A 26,164-nucleotide genomic window follows, 5' to 3' on the forward strand; every position below is an offset into this window, starting at 1 on the left:
TGCATGCTGAGAGAAGATGGTGAAGTCACATGTCTTCCAAAATTGAGGCTTCATCCAAGTGCCCTAAAAACCTCTGTAAATACAAATGTCCACTGTGCATACCAACACACACAGACACACACACACACACACACACACACACGCACGCACACATACTATGTCTGTACTGCGTGTGAACTAAAGGTTGCGTGTCGAGAACAGACTCAGGGAGGTGCCTCTTCATTGCTCACCAAAGCCATTGACAGAGCAACATGGTGAGGCGACCCTAAAATACACCATTCAATTATCTACTCCATTAGCCTGCCGGAATGAACGAGAGGGCGAGAAACAAACAACAGGAAGAGAAAGAGGCTGTTGACAAGATCACTGTTTTTTTGTTGTTTTATGTTAATTCATTTGCATGGTCCTTGAAAAAATGAAGAGCGGGAGGAGGAAAGGATGGGAGGGAGAGAGGGAGAAGATGCAGTGAGAAAAAGAAAAGCAAGAATAAGACTGGGACTGAATGTGGGGATGTTTTGGACTATTTGTGCCTCTCAGATTGAGCGTGAAATGGCAATTTGCTGTCAGAGAGTCCCTGTCATTAATTTAGTTAGCAAGTGAAGAGATGGTGAAGGCGGCGGGGAGAGACACACACAGGGAGGCGATCGGTTGTTCACAGAACACACAGAGCTTTTCAGTAAATCCAAATTTAAGAAATAATGAGCATTTTCAGCTATGCACGGTGCAGAAAACATCCAGCGTGTCACGAATAATTAAATGGAAAGGGGACAACTTGCACCGGGCTTGAAATGAAGCACCAGCACCGCAGCGAGGATCAGTAGGGACCATTCTGCGAGCCGTGCAGTGGACTCTCTTGGCTCCCTATTGATACATATTTGTATTGACAGATAAAGTAGCTCCACCTCAGATCCCCTCACTTTCCGCATCTCATCACCTGCCCTCCTTGAGTTCTCGGTGAAAGCTAAAGTTGGCGTATCAGCACAACGCTGCATGGCCCCCCCGTTTTAAAGAGTGACTTCACTGTGCTGTGTCAGAGTCAAAAATCTTGCACAAGCATTTCTGTCACACCTCCACACACTCCTGTCAATCTCCCCTGTCATTTATGGACAAAATGACTTGAAGGATGCAGCCAGCAGGAATCGGGGCGGATACTATATTCGGAGATTTAAAAATATGCTAATGTCAAATCATATTCCACTTTTTCCTGCCTTTTCTTTTTTAAGCTGTTTAAGCTTTTACCCCAAATCTATTTTTTCTTTCTTTCATATTCATTTGTCATATCTGAGTCACAAAATACATTAATATACAGCAACAACACTAAGTTTGTCTTATTTACAAGATGTAACGAACCAAGCAACTGTGTGCTAACACTTCAGGATGCTATACGGACCACTGCACCCATCTATTGTTCAGCAAGAAACATTCTTCCCTCTATAAACAACTTTACATCTTCGTTAGGACAATTTAGCTCCGATGCTAAACTAGGTTTACCACATTCTGGCTCTGGCTCCATGGGTTAGACACAACATGACCATCATCTCTCTAATGCACATTTTTTCTCAAGATCCTGTTTAAGATTATATGATGAAAATAAAACCAAATAATGGCAAGTTAATTTTCCATAGATTCTTGTTGGAACAGTTTTATTTAAAACTTTTATTTATATCTAACAATTACAAAGCAAGACAGCAAATATACATTGTCCTCAAGGTTTTTTATATCAAGTTTTAATGATTAATTTCAGGCCATATGTAAGATCAGTGTAGATCAAATACGTTTTTTACATTAGTGTATAAAATGCTTCCTGCTGTCATTTAATGCTATTCTCTTCTTCAAATTGACATCTCATCTCATGTCATGTTATGACCTTGTTTTGTCAGTAGTAGTTAATTATCTGTTTTGTCTATGTACAGAATCTTTCCCTGGTGCCGACTGGTAGACCACCAACATTAGTGTTTTTTTGTTTGAATAAAGAAAACATACATTTTGCTTCTCTAAGAACTCATTGAGTGACTATTTGTTTTAAATGCTTCATTAGTTGGGCTGGTTGAATTGTTTTATTAGATTCACTGATGGTGGTTATGTTTTCGTCAGTGTTTGTTTGTTTGTTAGTTTGTTTGTCTGTCTGTCTGTTAGTTAGAAAGTGTACACATAACCACAGGACAGATTGCAAAGGAATATGGTGAAGTATGGATCAGGAAAGAAACGATTAAACTCTGGACTGGTTCCAGATCAGGGGGAGTGCCCAGGAATTTAACATTGTGAAATAGGGCATTTTTCATAATTTTCCTTGATTTCTCAAAGATTCATTCACGGATTTTGATATTTAAGACTGTGTTCACGTTGGTACAGATCCAAATAAAAATATGGATGTAGTGAATGTAAACATGGTTGCATTAGGGGACTGTTGGGTCTTAGTGTGGGAATGAACTTTGCTGAGGGCAATTCTTGTTTATATAAGCTACATAAACCAAGTGTAAGGAATACAAGGACGTGCCAACTTAATAGATTTTTGTTGTTTGCTTTAAAGTTATGTTTCTGTTCTGTTCATAGTACATATACTATGTCCATGTCTTCCATTGTTTCACCCTAGTAAATGTGTAAGGACAGGGATATTCAATGCAGGACAGTGTGCACATGCAGCAGTTGTACATTGTTTATGTGCAAGTTAACCAGGATTTATCCTTTTGGGCCCGTGGACTGTCCTCATGAGAACGTCCTGCGTGAGCGGTGCATGACTCAGTGTCTGCTCAGAACTGAACTAGCTAATGCTCGTTCTTTGCTTCATTCTAAGAAACAATTCTTCTCTCTCTTCACTCCATCCTTTCCTCTTTGTCTCTATATCTCTTTCTCCCAGCCTACATTGAGGACCTGGCTCGCAGCGTGGAGCAGAGCAGACGCCTCATCATCGTTTTGACTCCAGAGTTTGTCGCCAAAAGAGGGTGGAGTATCTTCCAGATAGAGACACGCCTCCACTCTATGCTGGTTACCGGGGAGATCAAGGTGTGGATAACAAAGTAAACAGAAAGCCAATCCGAGAGACGCAGTGTGTAATCAGCTTTTCTGATTTAATTGCACACACACATTTCAAGGAAGTTCTGACGCACCTTGAACCATGAGAACGGTGTGAGGGGTTGTTCTGCTCGGACATGGACATATTCTCTCTCTTCTCAAACACCTCCACATCTTTGCTTGTGTGTGTGCAGGTGATCATGATAGAGTGTGCCGACCTGAAGAATGTCATCAACTACCAGGAGGTTGAAGCACTTAAGCATACCATCAAGGTAAAGAGAGAAAGGGTGTCATCAAACACCAGCTCAAAAGAAAAATCTCCTCACCTCTATTCTTCTTCTTTATTCTTCAGGTTTTATCCATCATCAAGTGGCGGGGTCCTAAAAGCAATGAGCTCTCCTCTAAGTTTTGGAAACAGGTGGTCTACGAAATGCCTGCTAAACGCAGAGAGACTTTGTCCAGACGCCAGGTATTTACTGCTGTTAACAAAAGGCTAAAGTCAATTCCGATTCCTTGTTTTATATTTTCATGTATTATGAACACAATGGGGGCAGAACAGTGGTGATTCCCAGTGGTTCCCAGTTCGGCTGGGGTCTTTATGGTGTGGAGTTTGGATGTTCTCCCTGTGTCTGTGAGGCTTTTCTATTTTTGCAGAATGGGGTTAGATTAATTGGAGACTCTAAATTGACCCTAGGAGGGAATGTGAGTGTGAATGGTACTTTGTGTCTGTATGTTGATCTTGTGTTACCCTGGCAACCTGTCCAGGGTGTACCACACCTCTCGCCCAATTTAAACTGGGATTGGCTCCAGCTCCTCCCATGACCCTGTATAGGTAATAGATGGATGGATGTAAACAATGGCGTTTGAGCAAAACCACAAAACTGTACATAAGCAATGAAAATCAACACTACAGCAGAATTGGACAGGGGGCACTTTTATTCTTTTCTAAAGCCAACTGGGACTGTGAGAATAAAATAGGTTTGGACACACAAATTTATCCATGTAGTGGAATCCTTTACCTGCTACTCACAGACCATATATATAATTTATACATTATACATATGGCAAGGCCAGGAGCTCGGGAACAACACTGTGGATTTAGCATATTTACTTACGCTCCCTTGGGTTGCACACATTCACAAACAGATGGCCTTTGAAATGCCCAATGAGCTAATATATTAAAATTGGAATCATAACAGAAAAAAAACATGTCCGTTCTTACCATGTGTTATCACCTTAGGTGGTATATGGCCTGATTAGCAAAGAGATGTTCACCTGCTGCTCGGCACTGGAGAGGAATCATAGAGGCGCCACTACAGAGTGAGCCGTGAAGAGGATCCAACCTTTATGTCCTGTAGAGCTGTAGCAATAGATGTTCTAGAACTGGGACAGTGATAATGAGAGTACACGTTAAAAGTGCAAAAGTATTTGGGGTATTTATACACCAGTTCTCTCTTAGCTTGCTATTTATCTTCTTTTTTTTCCGTTTAACAATCAAAGCATGTGTTTGTTATTTTTATATAGGACAGCACAGTTAAATGTCGGATTGGTAATTTGTTTCTAAATTTCTTTTTTATTTTTGTTGAAATCTTTTTCACGTCCCGGTTTCCATCAAAACATAAAGTCATCTGACAAAAAGAAGAGAAGCCAGTGTAACAGTTTTATATTTTCAAAGTGTGGCCTGCTATCTGGATTACCTACCCTAACTTTAAACTTTGGAACATCAACTATTTTATTTTGGTTTGTTTATGGAAAAAATTATTTTCAAACTTAAACAATGTTAAAAAACACCCACATGAAACAACCCTGATATCCCGGTCCGTGTGAGTGTAAGTGGACAGACACTGACATATGATAGTCTGCACTTGTTCATGCATGGAAAGTCTGATATACCACATCGAGGACAAGAAGAGGAGAAGTTCCCCTTCAGCTTATGGCCCAAGGAACACATTTCTAACTCCCTAAGAAATTGCACAAGAGCAGTGAAGAGTTCAGGCGATCCATCATGCTCAGCAACAGTCAATGAATGGCGATCATTGTGTTGCATTGTGTTACCATTGTGTATCAGTGTGTTTCGACCCTCACCACCTCAGACCTTGGCAGATGGCATTTTATAGACTGCCTGAATCCCTTTGGACCTTTGTTTACCTGTCTTGTTGGAATAATGGACCGTGTCAGAGACGACATGAACCAAATACATAAACTCTACCAAGAAAAGTTTAGCACAAGGGTTCAGAGAAAATGACAGACTATGAACATGGTTTTTTACCTTTTTTAAATTTTTTTAAATTGTGCTTTAATCAGCTCCTGAGGTTTTATCATGACTGAGATGAGGTGTGCCAGGAGACTAATGGGAAATGTTTCAAGAAATACACTTTTTATCTGTGGATTAATACACATCTGCTGCTCTTGTAGTATCTGCAGCTGTAGAATACTGCATGAGATGCTCTATTAAGTGTGTTTATATATGTGTGTCTATATTCGTTTAATTAAGGATCATGTCAGCCAACACAATTTAATTGTACTTCCTTACAGGTGATGGACGCTGGTGAACAGGGCCTCTTCGGTGACCTACAGACCACTGTCTCCACGATTGCCATGACAACCACCTCTGCCTCCCTGGTGCCCCCTAACGAAAGTCGCCACGGACACCATCAGGTCGGCTGTTTCACCTCAAACTACTGTAAAGGTTTATAGGCTGCATGTTTCTGAAACCAGTGATTTCAGCTAGTGATGAAGGGCAATATTTGTTTCCTTCCTTTCCAACTTAACATTTAAAAACAAACAGCAAAATCACACAGACAGATGCTGGATTTTATGGATCATTTTATTAAGATTCTACTACTTAAACAGTGAATACTGCATGTCATATGAAATTGAAGAACATGACATTTGTGATGTTTGTTTTTTAACATGCTTCCTGTTGGGCAGCCGTGGAGTGATTGGCTAAAGGCCCACACCTGTGATTAAGGATCAAACCAGACTGCTAAAGTTGAATTGAATTCGTTGAAATAGACAGGATTAAAAGAGCTTGCACATCAACATAAGCACGAAATTGCAAATAATTCAGAGCAAAATGTCTGACACGCCTGTCTTTTCACATTAACTTCACTTGCTTTACTATTTTACCCCTTTATGATGGAATTTCTGCAGGCGGGTGGCATGTCATTAAAAAGTCATTGCAAACAATAGTGCTTTAAAGTGCTTTGGTCCAACAACATGTGACCTAGACTGGACCAGTAAAGGGCCTCTGTCCACAAGTAAGTGTTGGTTTATGTATGAGAGAGGGTTGGCTGCACAGGCAATGCACCGGTTGGACCACATTCCAGCCCCATGAGACCACAGCTCACACGGCGGCTAAACCTGCTGCATGGCCTTTATTACCTTTTATAAGTCCGGAACCTAAGATGAGTTTTCTCTCTCTTCAGACCAGTTCTTACAAAGAAAAGGGGCTTCATTTATTGTTTATGAATTAGAGTTCCACAGTTATGTCTGAAACCAGTACAAGCTAAAATAAGTTGAATTCCCTCTTGGAATAACATTGTACTTTAGCCATTAATTTTTTTGTTTTTAACCACAGGTTGCCTTGGCGACAGAGATCCCGGACTACAACCAGATGACCTTGCCACTTGGAGGGGGTCACACAGCTACATCAGCCCAAATGAGGCATTTCTGTCGCAGTTATGAGTTCCAGCTTCCCCCACCGCCATCCTCCATGTCCCCTCCTCTCCCTCCTCCCTCCACCGTGCAGTTCTCCACTCTGGGACCCGGGGGGCGCCATGTCTATTGCAACATCCCTATGACACTACTGAATGGACAGGTTTGGAGAAAATAAAGTGCAGCTTTTATTGTGTGTTTTTTTGTCGTTCTTAGTTAGCTTTTTGCATCCAACATTTGCACAGTTACACCTTTTTTGTTGTTTGTGTGCATGTACAGATGAGTTGAAACCCATTGAAAATGAAACCCCTCTTTTCTCCCCAGGGGTTCAGAGCAGCTCACTGGGGAACAAGAGGTCTGTTTGGATAAAAGAAAATGTAGAAAGAAAACCTCAAATGTTTATTTATTCTAACAGACTGGGAAATAGTTGCCATATAGCTGTTTATTTGTCCTTTATGAGGCATGGTGAAATACAATGCATGCATGACTGTATATAATATAGAATGCAGCATGTTTTTCTTTTTCTTTAATTGTGTATTTTGTGTAAGACTTGTGATTTTGGGCAGAGTCCTGTTGATCACTGTTGTGTTGTGTGTTTCCCAGGTATCTCAGAGCAGTACGCTTGGGAAAAAGCCAGAGCTCCACCTGAACAGCACCTTTGTACCTCTCACCAGCAGAGAACTAAGCTCTGACATCTGGTAGACGTGCTCACCCGGTACTGGATACAGACTGCTTTACAGACTGCTTTTTCACTGGCTTTTGGACTTTGGCAGACTGGTTGCTCGGCTGGTTTTTATTGGGTTTTTTGAACTGTGTACAGGCTTGCTGTCAGGAGAGACTGGGTGTGGACTGCTTGCGAACTCGGTTTGGGCCATTGCATCCCGCGCTTCGAACGAAGGACTTCTTAAAGACTGCAAAAGGCTCAGATTCACAGTGGCTGGGTGCAATGGCTGGAGGTTTCTCACAAACAGATGGATTCAGATTGTAAAACCTATACAAACATTGCAAACTGGATTTGGACCTACCAACTCGTTACAGACTGATACAAACTGGTTTGTAAGATGTGTTTCCACGACCATTTGATAAAAAAGGAATGAATAATATTATACTACATGCCTGGTCCAATGGATTTTACAGCAGTTTATAGACAGAGACGAACATGTGTTTATAATGAACTGGAAGAGTCAATGAAAAGTTCCAGGATACTAAAACAATGACGATGAATCCACAGTCGATAGAAATGTGTCTGTCAAACAAGCTGCCGCGTTGGACCTCGGACCCCAAATATCTTGTGATCACAGTCTGCTTGCACACCAGCTGTGCTAAACTCCAGTTGACTGAGGAGCAAAACGTAGCGTGAATGCCAGTCAACCTTCTACCGACCGAGGTCTCCGAATATCGATCTACCCTTTGATAAGGTGGCTTGTCAGGAAACAAGGCCGATTTCAAGCAATGATTTTGGAATACCAGTCCACCTTAAAACAACAAGTCAACCTCTTGAAAACAACTCCTTACTGGCTGGCGAGCTAGCTACCAACTTGGTTTCGCTCTGAGAACCTGAAATGGTTGACAGGAGGACATTCCAGCAAAGCATAAAGCAATGGCTAAAACTTGTTTCTCAGAGTTAGCTGGATTTAGCTGGGGTTAACTGAGAAAGCACAGTGAGCTGAATTGGAAGCTAGCTGGTTGCATAACCAAACTGATGGAGGCTGCGTTCCTCTTGAAGAAGGAGGAAGAAAACCGCCAGCTCATCAACTTGTAACCACCTTGTAACAACTAGTCCTTTTGTCAAGAGGCATCCAAGAGATGAACTACCAACTTTGACCACCGAGCTAAAAACATTATGGACTTGGCTTTTTCTATTTGCATGACCACCCGTTTAGATAAAAAATAATCAAATAAACATAGATACAAGAGTTGATGACACAGTCATCATTGGAGAAGAATAAGCGTCTTATGTTGATACGGTATTTGTTTTCTGTCCGGCCATGAAGTAATGATAATAGCTGGTAAATGGAAAAAAGGAGGTGTCCCTCTAAAAACACTTTTAATATTTATTTTGTTTTGTCTCATTTAAAAGGTTTGTCCTTTGAGTAGGTTGGTGGGGACTTTTACCAGACTCTGTTTTTAATATTTGTTTGTTATAATAATCTCTGTACAGCTTCCATAACTTAAGCATAGACTCATACATGACAGTGATTTGTTCCCTACATTTTGTTAACACCCACGTTAAGTGTGTGCGTGTGACCCAGAGCCTCTTTTGCTTCAATTCTTTCCATCTTTTTGTGAAAGGATGGATGGATGGATGGATGGATGCATTGATGGATGAAAGGATGGATGGAAAATCAAGATGACAACTGGTCACCCAAAGGGGCCGCATAAAAAGCCAGACTCAGAGCTGAAGCAAAACACATTCTTCTTTGTGAGCTTTAAAAAAAGTTTATTACCATAATATTTAAGCAAACTGAATAATGTTTGGAATTTACAAAAAGGTACTGTCACTGTCTTATTAGAACCAATGAATTCTGGATATTTGATTCATTCTTTGAGTTGTTATATTCAATGGCAATATACAGTATAGTGGTTGTCTTTTTTATTTCTGCTGATTTCTTTGAGTATTCATTGGATATATTGGTTGAAATAATTTAACTGAGAGCAAATAAAAAGTATATGAGTTGTTTTATACAATTTGAATGCCTTGTCATCTGACACAGTCAGCTGTTCTGCCTTCTTTCTTCTCTTTCTCTCTGCCCCTCTCTAGGCCAGCTCCCCCAGCTCCCGCCTTCGCTCCGTCTCTTTAACATTTAGTGCTCACTAATTGATCACTTCCTCTTTCCTACAGTCATTTGGATTTGCTTATAGCTCTGCTGGTCGCACTGATGGCTTCATTAAACCTTCTGTTCTGCTTAGGGGAAACTAACACAATAAAAGCAGTTTCACACTATGCTGGGCTAATCGGAGCTGAGCTGAACTCAGGTACAGTGAGCTGAATAGGATTTGAGCGGTGTTGAGCTGCAGTAAACAGAAAGTTATTAGGTCCACTGTGGGGGATTTATGGGGTATCTTGACAGGGATGAAATTTAATATTGATAATTATGTCTTCATTATTATAAAATCACTTCAGACTAACAACCTCTATGTATCAGTTAACTTAAACTGAGCCCTCTGTTTTGAAATCATAACGTGGCCACTGAACTTTTACATTTAAAATGTGAACATTAAGGATAAACACCACACCGTTCCCGAGTTTCTGCGGATTTCAACTAATTCCTTTTTAAGGTCATTATGTATTGGGCCAATGTCATAACTGTATCTCAATCTTTGTCCATAATTCACATTTCAAGTTTAATCTCCATATTTACAGATCTATACATTCATTTGCAGATTTATCTACACATGTATGGACCACATTTTTAGATGTACATACCCGATTACGCTCACAAGGACTGAGATACAATTACAGTTTCAATGATAGTCTCACACACACACACACACACACACACACACACACACACACACACACACACACACACAGTGGAGGAAGCGAGAGAAAGCTGAAAACCACACACAGGAAGAACCAGTCTGGGCCAAATCTCAAACCCTGATCTTGAAGTTCTCAGGTGACATTGCCGACCACTGCAGCAGCCTGCAATCCTTCAGTTCCTCATACGACAGTAAATTGACATGTGGATGACCGATATTCATATACCTCAACATGATCTTCGTAAATTTATGATTTAGAACATCTTTGAGTGTCCTAATCGAGGATGAAAGGCTAATCGTTGCACAGATCAAATGTTGCGCTCATTGTTGCAGCACATCACAGTTTACAGATCTTATGACTATGTTTCTTAATTATGATTAAGTCTTTTTATTAACAATATAAATATATCAGATACTGTCTGGAAAAGCTGCCCTACTTCAGGTGCCTTAAGAAATACTACTGACTGAGAAAACTAAAGATGACAGGGTTAATCTCTGTGCTTATGATGTTTATCTGCCGAAGAAAAAAATCCAATATTCATACCATTTCTCAGGATATGTAATTTTTGCTCGTCTTACATTAAATGGAAACATTTGTACCCTTTATTAGACAGAGCCTGAACACTGCAGTTCTCAACACTTGGTAAAGGTCAGAACAAATTGTGGATTCAGACAGCTGTTCAAAAACACCTATTTCACATGTCAGGTCCCTTGTGACATTTGCCAACATGACGCTAAACGTGAAGGACTACAGATGTAAGAAATAGAAACAAAGTTATTATTTAACTCATAACTAATTGTAAAATTAAAAAATCCAATAATGTTTTTTTTACAATTGATAATATGAATAGATGATTCGATTTCTTATGGGGAGAAAATGAAAAATCGCTCCATCAATAAATTGTTTGAACAGTTTGTTTAGTAATCATGCTAACAGAGAGATGTTGAAACTAGTCTCTGTAAGAGGAGATGACACAGGAACCCCCTGATACATGGAGACAGCAAACTTTGGAAACTTTGTTCTCTCAAGAATGGTTTCATAACATGTGGCTTTACCGTTAGTGACTCACCAAAATAACCAGATGCAACTGAAACCGTGGATTCTCAAGTAATGTATTTCCTCATCACACATTTTTCCAGAGAAGTTCAAGGTGACCACATTTAGCCTTATCAGCGACCATGAGAAACTTTTCAGAACAAACTTCACTGCAGTGTCACACATGATTGCATAAAATGTCTTATCACTCTTTATGGGACAGAGGAAAACGCAGCAATGAGAAAATCTCCTCAAGAAAGAACAATCTTTCAAAACCGCTGGATCCTGCTCTTAGTCTCCATGGATTGACATGTCTCTTTTCAATACAGTTAGTTAGTATAAAAATGTTAAACAGCATGTTTTTACATTGCATATAATTATGTCTGTGTAAACACACAGTGGACTTTGCTCCCAATTAAATGTTATCTGCAGGCTCTCTCCCTCTGTGACTGTGCAGCTTGTCCTGCCCCTTCATCATATCCAAACTGATCGTCTGTACTTTGGCAGAATAGTGTTCTGTGAGAATCGGGCATGTATGTATCACAAACTCCACCACAAACCACAGTTCAGTCACACGGCCGTCTGTAACATCCTCATTATTCGCTGCTGTATGTCGCTGAGTCTCCATCTGCGGCTGTCAGCTTCGACAGCACTCTGGAACCATGATGCAGACTTCTGTTCACAGAAGGTGAGTTGTATATTTTATTTCAGTTTATTCAAATGCAGTGACTTGAAAGGTCCATACAGTGATGTGAAAGTGTTTAGACTAATAGATCCTGGTTGAAGTGAATCAGTCACAGTGATGCAGGAGATGCTCATAAACATTCAAGCTAATGGCTTGATCTTATGTGCACGTGAGTGATTACGGACTGTGGAGCTGTAATTTTTAATCATGTGGTCAAGAGGTGAGCAAATATAAATGGTGCTGGTATGAATGTTGTGCTATTTGCTTTTCTCTGCTGTGAAAACCAGGAAGATCCATTTTCGATTAACTATTTGTGACTACGTCTGTGTAACAAACAAATTTTTAAATAAGAAAGAAAATCTCAAAATATGCCTCTAAATTGACAAATGTTGTCTCCCTTAGTTGGATCTGTTTTGTTATATTGATGCATCAACAAGTCACTCATATGTAGAAATACATTTGAAATGTAGTTGCAGCTAGCTAGTTAGCAAGATTGCACTGCTTACTAACTAACGTTGATAAACCCAGGTTTACCACACAGTTGAAACACAGCTACTTACATTTGAGGATAAACTTGCATAAGAAGTTTCACTGTAGATGTCAAGGCTCCCGTGTTGGCTTGGAAATGCATGTATTTGACCCTTCTATTGAGATCGCGAGTAATGTTTCTCGGTTATTATTCCTGAAGTCCACCAATCCGAAACTATACTTTTAAAGTCCATATCACCAGGTGGCCTGCATCAAATTCCAACATCGATTATACCAGATAGGATGCCAAGAGCATGCTCTACAACATGGGATCATCCATTTCTATGTACAGTAAGAGCTGTTCACATGTAAAGGGTTTTTATAAACTCATCTTAATTCTGTGCTCAATAGTTTCATTTTATTACTATTTAACACATCATCCAATAACATTTTCCAGGACAACTGTTCCAATTTCCATGTAAATGCTCACTTTTGCTCAGTTTCCATGATTTTTCCAAACCTGGAAAATGAAAAAATAAATTCCATGGTTTCCAGGTACCGTGGGAACCTGGATTTCCTGTGAAAACTAGTTGCTTTCACTTTCACTCAGACGACTTAATGTGTGGCTCTACATCTAACGGTCGATCTCGCAGTTTTCACTGTCGATCCCTGAACTCTCTGGACTCACTGTGTGTGATTCCTGTTCTTCACACGCTCTGTGTGTCTACTGCTGGCGACGGACTTGCAGGTTTGTCTCCTGCATTTTCTTCAAGAACAAGTTGGTTATGTGCTATTGTAAATGTCAGGACTCTACTATGGTATGAGGATGCGCATCTTTCAATCTGTCGATAAAAATTAAAACCCTGTTGGAACAAATGACTGGATTCGGAAGGTGAAATGCTACTTTGAAACGGATTCGCAAAGTGTTGTAAATACATTTGTGCCATAGACAGACATTGTGGTCACAGCAGAATAAACAGAGATGATTATCAGATTTTGCATGTTGCGCCCCAACTCAGGATATCCTGCTTGTGCTGCTGTTTCCTGTTTCCTGCGCCCCAGCTTCAGCTTTTCTTCTCTGCTCAAAAAGCTTTAATTATCCCATGCTCTTTTTGGTGTGTTAGTGTCACATGTTTGAGAATCCCATAAAACCGGGTTTTCCTCCAAAGCTTTATTAGTTCATCAGCTTCTTATCAGTGTACTTGAAGAAAAAAACGAATCTTCATGGAGCAGAGACCAGCAGACAGGGGAACGTGGAGCAAATGAAGGAACTCAAGTCTTTCACATTAGGTGAACACTGATGACAGCTTCTATAAAAACAAAACGGGAGCTGCCATGTTTTATTTCCCCCTTCACTACACCTGGCCTTCTATTGGTTCAGAGTATGACGGCTGTCTCACGAAACGGTTCGTAAGATATCTTACGAAAAGTTATGTACAAATTTTCGTAGAGAATCCTACGAAATACACAGCAATACAAACGACAAGTGCACCTGCACAGACCTCTGCAGCGCTCTGATAAAGCAAGATGGCGGAGATTGCTGTATTCTTGGTGGAAAACGCATATTTTAGCAATGTTTCTTACTCAAAATGCGTTTTGATGATATCTATGTCGAGATATGTGTGTTTCAGTTTCAATATTTTCATTCATGGTTAAAAAACAAACCGTTAATATGTTTTCTAAACCCTATTTTCACAACCCTAATCTCACCCAGAAGAACGATACAAAGAACTACAAATTTATCGGTGTTCCCGTACGTGTGTGCGTGTTGTTCCTATCTTTTATAGTTCTAATGTGTTTTCACTATTATGTGAGATTGCGACCGGGAACCTTGCATGCTTTTTTATAGTTTTTTGGTGTCAGAAAAAAACCCAGTTTATTCAGATTTAGTTTTTCTTACTAATAAAACGGTCAAATTGAGTTTTTCGAGCCCTACTCAGTGGCGCTCCCCATAGGTTTGCATTGGGCTATGGTATTGGAGTTCAAGACCTTTCCAAAACAGTTCATACCATGTCTGTTGCATATTTAGTTTCAAAACTGACTCAGGTGCAAGGTTCAAAGGTCATCCCTGAGGAGCCGGAGCCATCCACTATTTCTCCACTGACATAATGTTACTCGTGAGGTCAAGACCTTTACGATGATGTCTTTGCTTTTGTCCTACGACAAAGTTTACATTTCGTCCTGCTCCAAACATAGGCCCTCTCGGATCAAATCTGTCAAATATGTTTTAACTGGTATTTAATGCCCAGATATGTTAAAAATATGTATGTTTGCTTTATACACAATCATATGTCTCACTTTGGACCAATTTAGAGAAACCTTTTTCGTTTTCAAGAAGAGAGACAAGCTCATAGGACACGTGTCCCCAGCCTCCTGACTCACGATTACATGGAATTCATACGAATTCTAGTGCATTACTTTGAGTAGCATTTCCTACGATATTTTGACGAGACCAGCCTGTTCCAGTAATTCTGTGGCTCACATGCGTCACAACTTTATCTGATAGTTTAAGTGCTTGCAGCTCAATTAGCTCTGGGTGTGGTGCTTATTGTTTGTGATGCATGCAGCTCTTAATGAAAACTCCTTCCCTGCAGCCACAAATAAATAAGTGCTTATGAGGAACACCCACATTACTGCAACGAGGAAGCCTTATTAGCAAAGTGCTCCCTGGTTCTTGCCCTCCATCCTGCGATGCAATAAAGATGACCATTCTAACTTTTGTCTCGGCAGTGAAAAGATGCCATGGAGGAGAACTAAGAGCTGGTGGTTTTGGCTGATGCTGTTCCTCATGATGGTAACATTAATGTTCATATTCCACTATTCAACCACGGAAGTATTATGGCCTTTGAGGAGAAGCTCGGAATCTTGCAACAGTTTAACGACAGCCAACGATGTGAGTATATTTACTGGCCTGTGCTTCCATTTCATAGTTAAAGGGAGCTATGAAAGGGACCAAGGCAAAACAAATATACACATAATGTATTGGTGCTATTCTTCCTATTTATCTTGTGAGAGGAACAACCACGCACTTGAGATGAGTCACCAGCAGCAGAGCTGGAATTGAACTCCTGCTTTAATGTTAGGGTTGGTAATCCTTGTGAAAGCTAGCAAGAGCAAGCTACACAAAAGGCAACAGATACAGCGACTCCCTCCTATCAGCCCTCTCATCAAAGCTATGACACAACACATGAACGTGCACTGACTGACAACTGCGAGTGAACTTTTCCATCATTCACTCGCTAACTCCTGCAAGGGCCACAGACAATCACTCTTTCTTTTTCAGACAACTTTTCTTATCGTATACAGGATCTTAATGAATAAGATACAAAGTGTAAACAACTTACCAGCCCTAACTTGAAGCGCCATGTTTATACTATTTTCATTATTATCATGAAGCACTAGGAGCGGGCGAGTGTGTGTGTCTGTGTGTGTGTGTGTGTGTGTGTGTGTGTGTGTGTGCTCCCAGATGGTGCAATGGTCGGGGGACTACGCCGCCCACCCCCGCTCACTCGCTCAGAGAGACACAGTGAGATCAGAGCTCGTTCACGTGAAGCAGCCGCTCAGTGACTGACTGCTTCTTAACTATGGAAACAGTGAAAACACAGAGTTTCTCTGGTCTCAGCTGCTCAGAGATCAGCGCCTCAGCGTCTTGATCAGAGAAGAAGCTGCAGTTGGTTTCTACCGAGCTTAAGTTTCTGTTTTCGCCTCCAGTCTGACCTGCTCTCGTTTTTTGTTTTAATATTTTGCCAAATAAAATATATATTTTTAAGGTATTAGGCTGCAGCTATATGTTTTTATTTATTTCAAAATAGGGTACTTCTTATTTCATACATTTTCCACAAATATGGGGAGGACTCAAATGTTCCTGCATAGTTATGTGTTTAATTTATTTCAAAGTCGGCCGACACTTGCAAGTGTATTTTCTTCTCCTCTTCATAAGAGTTTGGTGTTTTGCTATGTTGTAACAGGTAAAAGTAACAATAACATGTAAACAGTTTTCTTTATTGTCATTCTATAATTTCAAAGATGCAACAAACTATAATTTGTTAATTTTATTTGTGATAAGAGGGGGCAAAATGGCTCTTTTGATAATAAAGGTTACCTACCCCAGTGTGTTCATCTCCTCGTGTGCGCTCTCTTCCCTCTCGATTCCCCGGCGCTGTAGGACTGCTTGTATTGAGAGACCTCATGTTGCGTCCTTGAGTTTCATTAATATTTCTTTGCTGTAGCTCAACAACATGTTTGTTTGCCTCTTCCACTAACACCTACAATTCCATTCCAAATTACTTTAAACAACAAATTACTTGGATACAGATACAGTTTCAAAAAATCTGAGTGTACTCCACAGTAACTGTGTGTGACAAAGTTAAAGTTAAGAAAAAGTCTGATGCAACCTGATAACGCATGGATCCACCATTGCTAAGCAACTATATACAGTGCCTTGCATAAGTATTCACCCCCCTTGGACTTTTTCCCATTATGTACTGTTACTAACTGGAATTCAAATAGACTTAAATAAACTTTTTCCCGTTTGATCAACAAAACATGCATAGTACTTTGGAGGTGCAAAATAAATTTTATTGTGACACAAACAATAATGAGAACAAAAAAGTTGACATCTGTTGGGTGCAAAAGTATTCACCCCCCTGTGTTAATACTTGGTAGAACCCCCTTTCGCTGCAATTACAGCTGCAAGTCTTTTGGGGTATGTCTCTACCAGCTTTGCACATCTAGAGATGGAAAGGTTTGTCCATTCTTCTTGGCAAAAAAGATGAAGCTCAGTCAAATTGGATGGAGACCATCTGTGAACCGCAATCTTCAAGTCTTGCCATAGATTCTCTATTGGATTGAGGTCTGGGCTTTGACTGGGCCATTTTAAGACATTAACATTCTTTAATCCAAACCATTCCTTTGTAGCTCTGGCTGTATGTTTAGGGTCATTGTCCTGCTGGAAGATGAACCTCCGCCCCAGTCTCAAGTCTTTTGCAGACTGCATCAGATTTTCTTCAAGGATTTCCCTGTATTTGGCTCCATCCATCTTTCCCTCTATTCTGACCAGTTTCCCTGTACCTGCTGAAGAGAAGCATCCCCACAGCATGATGCTACCACCACCATGTTTCACTGTTGGGATGGTGTGCTCAGGGTGATGGGCAGTGTTGGGTTTTCGCCACACATAGCGTTTTGCATTGAGGCCAAAAAGTTCAATTTTGGTCTCATCTGACCAGAGCACCTTCTTCCACATGTTTGCTGTGTCTCCCACATGGCTTCTGGCAAACTCCAAACGGGATTTTTTATGGATCCCTTTCAACAATGGCTTTCTTCTTGCCACTCTTCCATAAAGGCCAGATTTGTGGAGTAGACGACTAATAGTTGTCCTGTGGACAGATTCTCCCACCTCAGCTGTGGATCTCTGCAACTCCTCCAGAGTAACCATGGGCCTCCTGGTTGCTTCTCTGATTAATTTTCTCCTTGTCCGACTCTTCAGTTTGGGTGGACGGCCTCCTCTTGGTAGGTTTGCGGTTGTGCCATATTCTTTCCATTTTCTTATGATGGATTTTATGGTGCTCAGAGAGATGTTCAAAGCTCTAGATATTTTTTTATAACCTAACCCTGCTTCATATTTCTCCACAACTTTATCCCTGACCTGTTTGGTGAGCTCCTTGGTCTTCATGATGCTGTTTGTTCAGTAATGATCTCCAACAAACTCTGAGTCCGTCACAGAACAGGTGTATTTATACTGAGATTAAATTGCAGACAGGTGCACCCTATTTACTAATTATGTGACTTGCAAATGTGACTTGTGAATGCAATTGGTCGCACCAGATCTTTGTTAGGGGTTTCACAGTAAAGGGGGTGAATACATATGCACTCAACACTTTTCAGATTTTTATTTGTAAATAATTGTGAAATCCATGTAATATTTCCCCCCACTTCCAAATGATGCACTATTTTGTGTTGGTCCATTACATAAACTCACGATGAAATAAATTTTAATCTGTGGTTATACCATGACAAAATGTAGAAAAGTCCAAAGGGGGTGAATACTTATGCAAGGCACTGTATCAGCCAGAGCCTCTCAACCACCACCTTGGGGGCCGCCTCCTCCCTGTTGATGAATGGGACATGGACCGGAAAGTCCCAAAACATGTCTTCAAAAAAGATTGACAGCTGAGACTGACTCCTGATTGGTCGATTCTGGCTCTGGCTCCAAATGAAGTCATCAGTGCAAGATGACAACGCTCATATATTTTGGCTTCATTTCTAGATAGTGGGAGTAAATAGAGACATGTTGTCCATCTTTATATCAAGTCTATGGTACCTACAAGAGTCCTAATATTTCCTTTCATGGTGTATAAATCCAGCTTTTCTCCCTGTTATCAGGCTGTTTCATCTTCTTTAATTGCAAGATGCTTCTGTAACCTACATATACACTTTAACCTCCGCAGTTCTTTCCGGCATACCCACACCCATATCGTTTCATAGTGGACGAGCCACACAGATGTCGTCAGGAAAGACCATTCTTGGCTCTCATGATCCCAGTAGCCCCCCATAACAGAGGGGCCCGTGATGTCATCCGTAAGACATGGGGCAAAAACACCACAGTGCAGGGCCACGTGGTCAGCTACTACTTCCTGCTGGGACTGTCCGCAGAGGGAGAAGGGTCCGAGGTCCTTGAGGAGCAAGTGAGTGCGTTCGTTAATGAAATCTGAATTTGTTTTTAGAATCCATTTTGACCATCAAAATCAAGACTCATAACTGAAGAGAAGAAAAATTGGTCCGAAAAGGTTAATTGGGGGGAAATCAAAATGCATTTCTGCTCGTGCTGTTCGCAGACGACAAAAAATGGAAAGAGCAACAGCAGCTGCTTTTGTTATCATAACCCTCACAGGGTAATCAGAGCAGAGAAAGCTTGAGATGCCAGGTTACAGCTGCAGTCAAACAAAATGCACTACAGAGACGTCCCCTCAGACCAACTCTAAAGTAAACCATGTTAGCTTTTAAAAGATTTCGGTTCCACATGAGTAGATAATGAGTGAATTATTCATTTTAAGGTGAACTATTCTTTTAAGTTCTGTATCTGGATGTTTAAATGAACAACTGGTTGCTCACTTGTTAACAAAAAAATAATTTGTATCACTATTTGAAACTAAGTCTCCTATCTCTCTTTCTTTAGCTGTTAGCGGAAAGCCGGCGACATCATGACATACTCCAGAGTGACTTCTTGGACAGCTACAAAAACCTCACCATTAAAACCATGGTGATGTTTGAATGGCTCAACTCCCATTGCCCCGACACCTCCTACGCCATGAAGATCGACGCGGACATTTTCCTAAATGTTCACAACCTTGTCTTTATGCTTATGACGGCCCCCCGACATCTCTTCATGACTGGACGCGTGGCGTGGGGCTCTGCTGTTCTTCGAGACCATGACTCAAAATGGTGCATGCCTGTGTCTGCCTTCCCCGAATCAACATACCCACCGTATGCCTTGGGACTGGGCTATGTGTTCTCAATGGATTTACCCATTAAGATACTGGAAGCCTCGCTGCAGATTAAAGCTATTTACCTTGAAGATGTGTACGTGGGACTGTGCATGAGACATCTGGGGGTCACACTAACAGATCCTCCTCATAGTGGCTTGTTCAGGGTATCAATACCTTTTTTTGCCGGCAGCTGTTACTGGAGCTCTGTCATTACATCAATGCTAGAGGACTCTGACCAGCTTCAGGATGTTTGGGAAATATATCAGACTCAAGTACTAAATGGCTGTTAAATCTTTCTGCTGCACCCGCATCACACTGTTGCATAGAGCCGCTGTTACTCTGTCTACAATCTCAAGTTACTGCCCTGATGATGTTTTGATCATCGTTTCTTGATACCAAGACTGTTAAGATCCCTGCGATCTAAGACATTTTCCCTTGTGCCTCCTGCATGTGCTTTGTTATGCCATGTGTTTCCCCCTGTTTAATTATTTCGTCATGTGCTTGTCGTGTTTGGGTTGTCAGGCCATGTGCGTTCTGTCATTGTCCGGAGACTCCGCCCTCTGCTGCTTCCGGCCTTTTCTCCCTCAGGTGTTCCCTAGCATCACCCTGATTGTTTGCCTGATTTGTTCACCTGTGTCTTGTCTCTGGTCCCCCTTCTATATAAGTCCAGTCTTTCTGTCGTCCCCTGTCGGATTGTTAGCGTTTGTCTGTGCGAAGCTACGCCAGCATTCTGCATTTTTCGAACTCTGTTTACCTGGTTTACCTGGTATGGTATTAGACTATTAGACTCTGATTTTTGATTCTCTGTGTTTTTCCCTTTTTGGAATTCTGTTTTGCCGGTTATTGACTTGGACTTTCTATTTTGAAAAAGTGTTTGTTTGCGATTGGGTCCTTACTGTGAGAAAGCCTAACAGTTACTCTGTTTACAGTCTCAAGTTAAAGCCTTGATGATGTTTGGATCATCGTTTTTTGATACCAAGACTGACTCAGACTTGAGGCTAAGCTAAATTTGTTCACATTTTATAGGTTTGTAAAGATTGCGCACATGTTTTTGAAGATATTGAAAGAGTAATTGTAATATTAATGATGGAGTACATTTTTAATTAAGCTGAATTGAGCCAAGAATCTACCTCACAGTGAAACTATGATCTTGTCTGCATTTAAAGCCCCTTCAAAACAAGTGTAACAATTCTCTTCTATTTTAAATGTAACTATAATGGCATTAAATAAAAAGTTTTATTTGCAGGGGTTCAAATAACAAAGTATGTGGCAAGTGCACAAGTGCTGTTAACCACAGAAACCACACTTGAAAAAAGACAAGACTCACATAAATATCTCCACAGCTGTTGCAGCTCTGAGGTTGTTTCCCCTAAAGGCCAAATTATAGTCGGGTTGCACGCACGCACGCATGCACGCAAGACACACAACACGCCCCTTTCATCCCCTCTGCGGGCTTGCGTGTGTCCGCCAATTTTTCTAACTAAACGACAAAGCGACGCGAGCCTCACGCAGCCCGCAAGGCTTGTGATTGGTCTGCTTACTACATCCCGTCCGGAGTCTAGTTTCCGGTTTCATGCCCCACAATACGCGGAAATCACGGAAGATTTAGAAGAACGAATATGGACCAAATAGAAGAGCACTTGGCAGAAGAGATCCGAAAGTATGACCACTTGCATAACCCGTCACTGACTGGCCGATTTGTCCGCCAGAAATGGGCTATGAGGAGCCGGAGTGGTGATGTAAATAAACAGTCGACGAAGAAGAAGACGTCTCTTCTTTGTGTGTTTTGTCTTTGAAAAAAAAACGTTACTCCGCCTATGGTTCTGGCGGTGAATTGCGTTGCAACACGCGCAGCACGTTAGAGAAGTATAAACCAAAACGAGTCCGTCGATGCAGCTGCGTGGCCTTCCGCGGTTGCAGTCGCAGGACTATAATTCAGCCTTAAAGCCTGAAACATGCTTCTGCGTTTTCACGGGCCCGTAAGCGCAAGAGCCCTTCCGGGTCCCTTACGTGCTTATGTATCCTTCCTTACGTGCTGACGGGTGTCGACCCCCTTTTCTAAAGTTTACGGCAAAGCTCCGCAAGCTCACTCAGCCCGCAAGGCTGTGATTGGTCTGCCCTACATCCCTTCTGGAGCTGCATTTCCGGTTTCATGCCCCATAATACAGGCAGAAACAACGGGAGATTTAGAAGAATGAATATGGACCAAATAGAAGAGCGTTTGGCAGAAGAGATCCGAAAGTATGTCCACTTGTATAACCCGTCACTGACTGGCGTATTTGTCCGCCTGAAAATGGCTACAAGGAGCCGCAGTAGCTATGTAAATAAACAATCGATGAAGAAGAAAGAAGGCATCTCTCAGGTCGTCTTCGACAAAAAGCATTACTCCGCCTTGTGTTCAGGCGCGGAATTGCTTTGTAAGACGCGCAACGGTTGGGGAAGCATGAATGACAACGAGTCTTGCGCCACAGCGGCGTGAAAAGACGCAGACGCAGTCGCAGAAGCATGTTTCAGGCTTAACTCTCTGCCAACTGGTAGATGCAGAAGGGGAAGAGAATGCTGTGTGATTGAGGCCCCCAGTGACAGGCTCATACTCAGTCTACATCTGGGGAGTCAGACTCAATGGGCTCTATCTTATACCCGGTGCAAAATGTCTCAGACAGATGCAGTTGTCAATTTCACCTATTTGAGCTACCTGTTGCCGCATTGCTATCTGGAGAAAATGGAAAACTATTGTGAAATTGTCCAACAAACACCTGGTCTGGAGTCAGTGGTACAATATTCTTCAGGTATTTTCAGGGTGCATTATCGAGATAGTAATATGTACCTACAGAGGAGGGTGCACAACAAGCGTACACAAACCGTCTATGAGTGAGTGTTTGATCTGCAGGGACATGCTGTCTTATACTACCTGTCTCATCCCTTATAATTACAATCTGCCAGGGTGCAAGGACATTAGTAAAGGGAATGAGAGATGGCAATCTGGTTGGTTTTTATCACATGCTATGACCAAAACACACCCGTGAAGTAAAACCTCTAGAACCATGTATGAGGCGCAGCATACTGTTTTTCCGATGTTAAAGCTTGTATAAGTTAAATTCTATGTAATTCATTAAAATGCAGCCCAGTATAGCCCACTGTTAAAAAGATGGACAACATATCAACATCATTCAAAAACTGAAGCAAAAGCATCTTGATTGTCCCCTGGTGGCTGGCACAGTAAAGTTAATAAACCCTGCAGGTTAACAGATATACTAAGGGAAAAAATATATATTTATATAATTTTGAGCAAAATAAAGTTGTTTCATGCATGAGTAAGAATGAACTCCTCTGCTGGTTTATTCATGTTGCAACTAGGAAATTCTTGAAAATAGTAAGAGAAAAAAAACAGATCTGACAGTGAAGTCATGTATTATTGATTGATGGGAAGTACTATCTCTCAGATAACATGTTCTGGAATGTGATTAAGTTGGGAACTTCTGAACTCTACAGCATTTCTCTGAAAATAAATGTTGTAACCTAATTAAGTAGAGTGATTTCCTTTCGGATACTTTTATGATGTCGGCCATGATACACAGCTCTATAGAAGACATTCCAAATTAAACTGAGACTGCTAAAACTCTAGATTCAAATTCATGTTTAATTGGGGGATTTAAAAGTATAATCCTGATAGTAGTGCAAGTAACAGAGGAATATCTCTAACATTTAGTCTTTTCCCTCATATATAAAAACAGTTAGAGGTATATGTACATTTTCGATCTCATCAGAGTAGGATGTATTGCACTACTGTTGTATTAGACTGCATTGTTTTCAGAAAAGTGACTGAACTGGCAACTGTGTGTGTTCCAATAATCAAAGCTAAGGTGTAATTGCAATTAAGCAAGGAACCATTGTCAGGGACTTTCCCTGCAGTGACGGCAAAGTAAATATCTTGGAGCATGATGTGTGACCATGAGGGGCTTGGTGTTACCTCTGATAGTCCCCCACCTGTGCTCCGTACTTTGGGAACAGCGAAGATACTGCTGCTGAATCCGATTGGTTTCATTGCTTAGTTGGAGTCACAGTCCTTGTTTTTATCTGCTTGGGTGTTGTGTAGGGATGACAGTGTCACTCTGTCCAATGCTTTAGTCCAGACTAGAATGTCTCAATTATTGGATGTATTGCCATGAACTTTTGTATTCTTATCTGTAATTTTATAAAACATTATATGTAATCATTGTTTGTTCTCTGTGAATTATCTCTAAGATAGTTGAATGGGAATAGTTGTTGTTTAAAACTGTGATAATTAATTTGTAATCATTTATTCAAAGAATATATTTAACATGAAGGTTTCACTTATTGTCATTTAAATAATCTGTATAAACTGCATCAACTGACTCAGCTCTAAAGCGTCTTCTAACTCACTTTCTTATGGCCAAAACATTCATTCAAACTCTGTTTCCCAGACACAGTAGGCGGCTACAATGGTGAAAAGCTAAACAGTACCAACTGGGTTCATGCTAAAGCTAAAGAGGAGACCAGAAGATCAGCAGTAAATGTAGTGAGTGAATTGTCTACTATACATGGTCGTCAGAAACACAACTTCAAATTAATGCTCATATTTCCTGTATCATCTGTGTAAATGCTGACAGTAACTTGTTGCCAATATATGTGTCTCGTATGCAGAGTATTAATATGTGCCTGAAGGGTCCACACAGATCCAATCAATAGAAGATAGAAAAGGAGAAAATATAAAAAGGGATGGTAGCCACCCATCAATCTGAGTTTTTCTGTTTTCTTTCTTTTCTCTTTGATTAAGTCTCTTCAGTCCATACATCTAGAACAACAGAAGAAAGGACTGCTTTATCGTGTATTTTCTAATGGCTCTTTACTGCCTAGCTGCTGCTTCTTCGCTGGTTTAAAACTGTCATGGTGGATCATTTGTTTATAAGAAATATGTTCCGAGTCTTTTGCTCTGTTAGCCTGCTAGGAACCAAAACCTGCTCAACCCTCGCATTCATATTCTACATATATTCACATTTAGAAACAGTTTATGCTGATTAGGGTCACACAAGCCGTTGACAGCCCCTGAACACATTAAGAGATGTTCTTTAGCTTATTCCAACTGAAAAACATTAGAAATTCAGTTGTATTTTGTTTTTTTAACAAGTCGCTCAATACTTTAACTATGAGCAAGACAAGACAACCTTGTGTGAAGCTTTGGAAAGTGATTAATTTAGTATTTGTGAGTAAAATTCCAGCTCAAGACTTTCCACTCTCGTGCTTCTCTGCTTATTATCTTCCTTATTATGTTATCTTCCTCTCAAAATATGATTTTCCTGCTGAAGGTTATGTGTTCTACCCAATGTATATAAAATACTTATGCAAGGAGGCCTCTTTAGGTGAAATGAATGCATTTTAATAATGTTGAAATTATTGTTGATGCAGCAAATTTATTTGGAGACTTTGTTGTCTTTTAATTATAGTAGCTACATTTATTCTTATTTTTCAAACCATGACTTATGTACCCATAAAAGCAACTTCCTGATTTAAAGCTGCCACACGTGGTTGTTTTCTCTTTCTCTCATATACAAAGTAATGTAATGTAACATGCAAACATAAGCAACCGCGCCCCCTTGTGGTAAGCAGGCAAATAAGAGAATGGGAAATCAGAGTTTACTGTAAGAGCGGCATAAACTCATATTACAGTTTTTTTTGATTGCATAAACACTAAAATCAAAAGTATTACACAATTATCAAACTTGACACTCAAGGAGCAAAACATGGGCCCAGATCTGCACCATTATAAGCACAATGTCAGCTTCACACTTTTTGCAAAACAATACACACAGTGATCTGCAAAACACTAAACACACTTGTATACATTAAACACAGAAGGATATCAAGATGTCACTTCCTTGCAATTCCTAAGCACAGCCTGTCAAATTACCACCCCTATGGGCCAATTGGTTAAACACAACATGTTTAACCATTTGGCGTTTAAACACAGCATTGCTTAATTGTAGACACAACTATCAGGTTTAAGCACTATAGCAATGCAGCAGCTGAGTTCACCTGTTTTCAACCAAAATGGAGCTTGTGCTCAAAAAAGAAGAAGAGTGATGGTGAGAGGGGGAATCCACGGAGGTGGAGAAGGCTGCGGCTACGGCATTAGTAATGATGTTGTGTGTGATGTTGCATACTGCACACATAACTTTCATAATGTAAATGTACTGTATTCCAGACCTATGCTGAACTACACAATCTTGTCTTTCACTGTATTTCTGAGAGTTTTACAGATGATGCTGAGGAAATCACATGAATTCATATACATAGATGAGGCAGGGTTCAACCTGACAA

At 40.7% G+C, this 26,164-nt stretch overlaps 2 protein-coding genes across 3 annotated transcripts in view; both read left to right on the forward strand.

Annotated features, from left to right (window-relative positions):
* The window catches only part of il1rapl2 (interleukin 1 receptor accessory protein-like 2), a 296,408-nt gene extending 288,585 nt beyond the window's left edge, over positions 1 to 7,823 (forward strand). Inside the window, exons 12-18 of the mRNA XM_053429016.1 lie at positions 2,858 to 3,003; positions 3,207 to 3,284; positions 3,365 to 3,481; positions 5,548 to 5,670; positions 6,593 to 6,832; positions 6,994 to 7,024; positions 7,273 to 7,823. Coding sequence (XP_053284991.1) covers positions 2,858 to 3,003; positions 3,207 to 3,284; positions 3,365 to 3,481; positions 5,548 to 5,670; positions 6,593 to 6,832; positions 6,994 to 7,024; positions 7,273 to 7,361 — 824 coding nt within the window. The 3' untranslated portion in view covers positions 7,362 to 7,823. The remainder of the gene's footprint in view (positions 1 to 2,857; positions 3,004 to 3,206; positions 3,285 to 3,364; positions 3,482 to 5,547; positions 5,671 to 6,592; positions 6,833 to 6,993; positions 7,025 to 7,272) is intronic.
* A 3,480-nt stretch (positions 7,824 to 11,303) lies between these two features.
* On the forward strand, positions 11,304 to 24,588 carry LOC128445952 (beta-1,3-galactosyltransferase 2). Of its 2 annotated transcripts, none has more exons than XM_053428878.1 (5): positions 11,304 to 11,516; positions 11,696 to 11,876; positions 15,072 to 15,234; positions 18,788 to 19,024; positions 19,516 to 24,588. In XM_053428878.1, the coding sequence occupies exons 2-5, from the start codon at positions 11,851 to 11,853 to the stop codon at positions 20,113 to 20,115; spliced, it is 1,026 nt and encodes a 341-aa protein (XP_053284853.1). In that variant the 5' UTR covers positions 11,304 to 11,516; positions 11,696 to 11,850; the 3' UTR covers positions 20,116 to 24,588. The 2 variants fall into 2 exon arrangements, with proteins under 2 accessions (XP_053284853.1, XP_053284854.1); XM_053428879.1 differs by lacking the exon at positions 11,304 to 11,516 and adding an exon at positions 12,897 to 13,089 and having other exon boundaries at positions 11,608 to 11,876.
* The last annotated feature ends 1,576 nt before the right edge of the window (positions 24,589 to 26,164 follow it).

Source organism: Pleuronectes platessa, chromosome 8 (genome assembly GCF_947347685.1).
Source record: "Pleuronectes platessa chromosome 8, fPlePla1.1, whole genome shotgun sequence".
NCBI lineage: Eukaryota > Metazoa > Chordata > Actinopteri > Pleuronectiformes > Pleuronectidae > Pleuronectes > Pleuronectes platessa.